Source organism: Triticum aestivum, chromosome 1D (genome assembly GCF_018294505.1).
Source record: "Triticum aestivum cultivar Chinese Spring chromosome 1D, IWGSC CS RefSeq v2.1, whole genome shotgun sequence".
NCBI classification, from domain to species: Eukaryota; Viridiplantae; Streptophyta; class Magnoliopsida; order Poales; family Poaceae; genus Triticum; species Triticum aestivum.
Window position 1 is genome coordinate 242,161,373 of NC_057796.1, and position 4,835 is coordinate 242,166,207.

Genomic DNA, 4,835 nt, shown 5'->3' on the forward strand with positions numbered 1-4,835 from the left:
AGAACTGTTAGAGACTGCTCGCTGCTTGGTTTCTGATTTCCCAAACCTGTGCGTGGCTGTTTACCAAAGGACCTGGATAGCAGGGATCAAGTGGGGGTGCCGTGGGTGCCATGACGCCCCCTCCAAAGTCGTAAAATAAATTTTACTATGTACCTAACACTAAATATCCGTTCACTTGTTTATTTTCAGACCATTTGTTGAGATAATGATGATGTTTAGAGTAAACTTTAAACTGTGGCACCCCAAGCCTGCAATTCTATGTCGGGCCACCGCTGGGTAGTGCAGGCCAAATCCTTTTGGCTACATATACAGTACAGAAGGAACAGGTGAAGCACTGGGAGTCTGGGACTGGGTAGAGCCTCGATGTTATCTCCTCAGTTTCTTTGTTCGTTTATCTCCTCTCAAGGTTATGCCTAGTGATTATAATCTTGTTATTGAGACATTAATCAGAGGAACACTTGCCCTCTAGGCCCCTATCACACACACCGGTCTACTGCTGTCATCGCCAGAGTTATCCGACAGCAAGGATCACCGAGTGTCAGCGGTTGCAAGCATGGACAGCAAAGCATAACTTCAGAGATTCAGTAGCCACAAGCACAATGAGACTGCCAGGTTTAACATCTGTACATATACAGTTTGGCACTGCACATTCATTCGTCTCCACGGCTAGAAACATGCCACTCCTGTCCTCATCTATCAACACTTCCATCTCTGAGGCTTGGCTGTTGCCTGCAGCTGTAGGTCACGGCACCCGACCGACACCAGCCACAGTTGAAAAATCCAATGAACATCACTTGTGGGATATTCTAGTATCGCAGTAAATAGATGCCACTCCAGTGTGTCAGTTCAGATGTTCAGTTTATCGGAGTATACTAAGTTTTACTATGATTCAGAAAATGCTAGTACTGTTTGTTTTCCTATGTAGAATCTCACAAAACAAAAAATGCACCAATAAAAATGGATGGCTAATCTCTACATCGTCAGCTTAGAAACAGCATTGTACCACAGCATCAAATGACGATGCTGCTTTATTATCAAAGCATAAGGAAATCTTCAGGTTCAGCACCACCAAGCAAAAAAAAAGACAACAGAGCAAACGGGAACATGTTTCAACAAAGAACAAATTAAAAACAGTTCATCTTCATCACATTTCACAGGAAACGAACAAGGCAGACGCAACTCAGCGCCCTACCAACAGCAAATCCTCTCCGGAGTTCAGGTCCACTGCAAAAACTCCAAGCCTTTCTTTTCATCTCCGCCTCACTGCAGCTGTTCACGAAACACCCTGAGGATGTCGGCGAAGGTGACGATCCCGGCGAGACGGCAGTCGTCCTCCTCGTCGAGAACCCACAGGTAGCTCACGCGGTGGGCGAGGGCCTGCACCATGACGGCCACCAGCGAGCTCGCGGGACTGCACACCACGGGCTCCTCGGTCGACCGGCGCCCAAAGCTCCCCGACGACGGGCGCCTCAGGTGCGGCCGGCCGGTGTCGTCATCTGACGACGAGGAAGAGAGGGAGAACGACGTCATCGTCTCGTCCTCCATCAGCTCAAGCATGGCGTCAAGGCCCTTGGCCTTGAGCCCGGTCTTGATGGCGCGCAGGATGTGCTCTGGCGGCGAGCCGAAGTAGTCGATGTATGCCATGAGGTCGGCCGCCGAGAGCGTGGCGATGGCCGCGGCTGCCGTCTCGTCGCAGGCAGCGAGGTGCGCGGTGGAGATCTCGCCGACGAGGTGGCCGTCGGTGCTGACCACGGCGACCGCGGTCTCTGCGGCGATGGCCCGGCGGATGAGGGGGACGGCGGACAGGGCTGCCTCGTCGGGACGCGCCGACAGGAAGTCGGGGCGCACGAGGCCGAGGGAGGAGACGGAGCGGGCGGCGACATGGTAGAAGAGGGAAATGGAGTTGAGGAAGTAGCGGACGAGGTCCTCCTGCGTGAGCCAGCAGAAGTCGCCGGTCACGCCAGCGACGCCGCCCAGCTGCTTCTTGCGGCCGCCCGAGCGGAGCGGGACGGCGAGCACCTGTGCGCCGCTCAAGATCTCATCAAGAGCTTCCAAGACACTGCAGGAAAGATCAGTCACACGCATCAGCAAAACTGAACAAAATCGAATATACATAGTTTATTAGTAGAGGGCAAGAAAAATTTCTTAGATCTAACGCCAAAAACAAAAGGGTAGGCATATTCCGATGCCGCGCACATCAAAGATCCTTAACAAAAAGTTGCTGTGTTTTTTTGTCCAGGATTCGATCAAAAAAGCGCAATTTCTGAACCACATGTAGGGCAAGAAAAATCTCCGTGGAAGCGACCGAGCCTGTCGACTATCTCACAAGGAGACATGGGGGATGTCGCGATCGGCATAGGAAGACACGGGGATTGGCACCACAAGATTGTCCCAGATGCGTCGGACGATTTGACACGAGTTGCCCCCCTTTCTTCGTTATCAGATACTACTAGCCACTCGTTCGAATCGCCACGCATATTCCAATCGCAGGCCAAATTCTCCACGTAATTCGATAAGAATCGTCAAATTATGGTTCCTCCTGAAACTTTTTTTTACAACAATGGGGAGAGGAACATCGCACATCTCCAACATCAAAATATTATTCCTATTTTTTTAACAAAATTATGATCTTTCCCTCACAAAATCTTTTCAATTAAGATCTTGACTTGAACCGCGTCGCCCTGTAACTTTGCCTTGCCCCCACCTAGACCTTTAGCAAAACTCCAATCTTGAACAGGCGTCCGCAAAGACCAAAGACGCGTACGTTTCAACGAAAAAAGTAACGGAATCACAGTAAATTAACCGAGCGGGGCCAACAAGAGGGGAAGGGCCGAGGGAGTACCTGGAGCGGGGATCTACGCGGCGGACCTCGCCGGCGCCGTCCTTGGGCAGGAGCGCGGAGACGGGCCGGTCGAGCGCGGCGGCGGGGCGCCCGAGCGCGTCGGGGGAGGAGCAGAGGAGGCAGAGGACGTCGGCGAGGCCGGCGCGTCCCACCACGGCGCCGCGCGCCGGGCCGACGGCGATGCAGGCGGCGGCAGCGGCGCGGGGCCCCTTGCGGACCGTGGCGGCGAGGTCGCCGGCGGCCGCGGAGAGCGGGAGCGACCTCACGGCCGGCTTGCCGATGCAGAGGTCCGACACGTCATTGGCCAGGAGGCTCACTGCCATGCACTCGCGGGCGGACCCTGGGCCGGTTTCGAGGACGAAACCCTCACGCGGTGTGGAAGGGGAAATTTTTCGACGGGAGGACGAGGAGAGAGAGAGGCCGGGAGGAGGACGAGAGGCGAGAGGGGGATCTGGATTTTTAACCACGGCAGGCGGGTCGGGAGGGAGTATATATAGGCTTTGGCGGAGCCGGGGACGACGGTACGCGTCTTGCGGCAGCTGTGCGCGTATGACGGGTGGGGTCGGGTGTGTGTCGGGCCCACGGGGAAGTGATAAGGGTCGGGGCTACGCTTGGTTGGTTTGACTGTAGCCGTGGTTTATGCGGTGGTGTCATGCTGTGGATGAGCTGTATCCGGCTCCGCTCTGATTTAGTAGAACCTAGCTTGAGTTTGAGCCGAGCCGAGGAGACCTGGGCTTGATTCCAGAAGATATGCAGTGCAGTGGTGCATCTTGCCCGGATTCCAGGACGTATGCAGTGCAGTAGTGCTCCCGTAGCCGGCGAATCTACCGGCATTCGGAGTCAAAGGAGCACAAGTTCAAGATTTCCTGGGACTGTTTTTGGGTCATATGATGCTTTTTACAGTATCTTTGGTTCAGATTCGGTCTACATAACGATCTCCTCTAAACAATACGGTATTTAGTACTTTCCCGTTCCTATTTTTAAGATGTCTTCACTTTTTTCCAAATCTGGTGTACATAGACGTGTTTTAGAGCGCTTGTTCACTCATTTCAGTCCGTATGTAATCCTTATCAAAATATCCAAAATGTCATATAATTTGGAACATATTATCTCTGTTCCAAAAAGTTTGTCTACATTTATCTTGATACGAATGTACCTACTAAAATATGTCTCGATAACACATCTAAGACATTTTTTTGGGACGGATGGAGTAGTATCACCTACTCCCTCTGTCCCATAATATAGGACGTTTTTGTAACCTATATTAGCTTGTAAAAACGTCTTATATTCTGTGATGGAGGTAGTAGTATTGAGCAATGCTATACATACAACATTGTATACTATTTGCTGCGGCATTTTTCCTTTTTAATTCGCAACGCGTATGCGAATCTAATGCTTTGGATCCAGTATGCACAGAATAGTTCGTATGTGAAATTTGAGATTTTGGATCAAGAGTTTTTTACATGATGATACAAACAGCATTTGAATCTATAATCCCACTGATGTGGAGCACCACATATACATGATCATGAACACACCATCAACCCCACAAAGGCTAATTGGATCAATGACTATCCTGTGCACGTGCCATTGAACGAGATAAATGTGTGTCACGTATGTAAATTTGATCATTTCATTTTTGAAGTTTGGTGTGTGAATGATCATTAAAGTCCACAATTCCACCAAGAAGTGGTTCATCTTATTTATGAGACCGTACCTATTTCTCCTATCTTGGCAAAACGGAACGTGATATCAATGTGGTTGCCCCACATCATATGCCACAATTCTATTGTCGACTCTAACATTTCGTGGATGCCCGTTTTGTTCGGACGTGCTAGCTAAAAATCCAAATGCTTATTCTTAGAGACGATATGTTATTTAGAGTTAGCGATATAAATTACGTCGTCAAAGTTGGTCCATCCCTAGTCCCTCTTTGGAAAACATGACGCCATGTGTAATGCTCATGGCATGCCGAAATATAAGCAAAATGAAA

The 4,835-nt window shown here is 50.4% G+C and overlaps 1 protein-coding gene across 1 annotated transcript; it reads right to left on the minus strand.

Annotated features, from left to right (window-relative positions):
* Positions 1–997: 997 nt before the first annotated feature.
* On the minus strand, positions 998–3,297 carry LOC123181231 (CBS domain-containing protein CBSX5). Its single transcript, XM_044593489.1, has 2 exons — positions 2,843–3,297; positions 998–2,059 (listed from the first exon to the last, which is right to left on the minus strand). Exons 1-2 carry the CDS (start codon positions 3,163–3,165, stop codon positions 1,261–1,263), a joined length of 1,122 nt encoding a protein of 373 aa, XP_044449424.1. The 5' UTR covers positions 3,166–3,297; the 3' UTR covers positions 998–1,260.
* Positions 3,298–4,835: the final 1,538 nt, after the last annotated feature.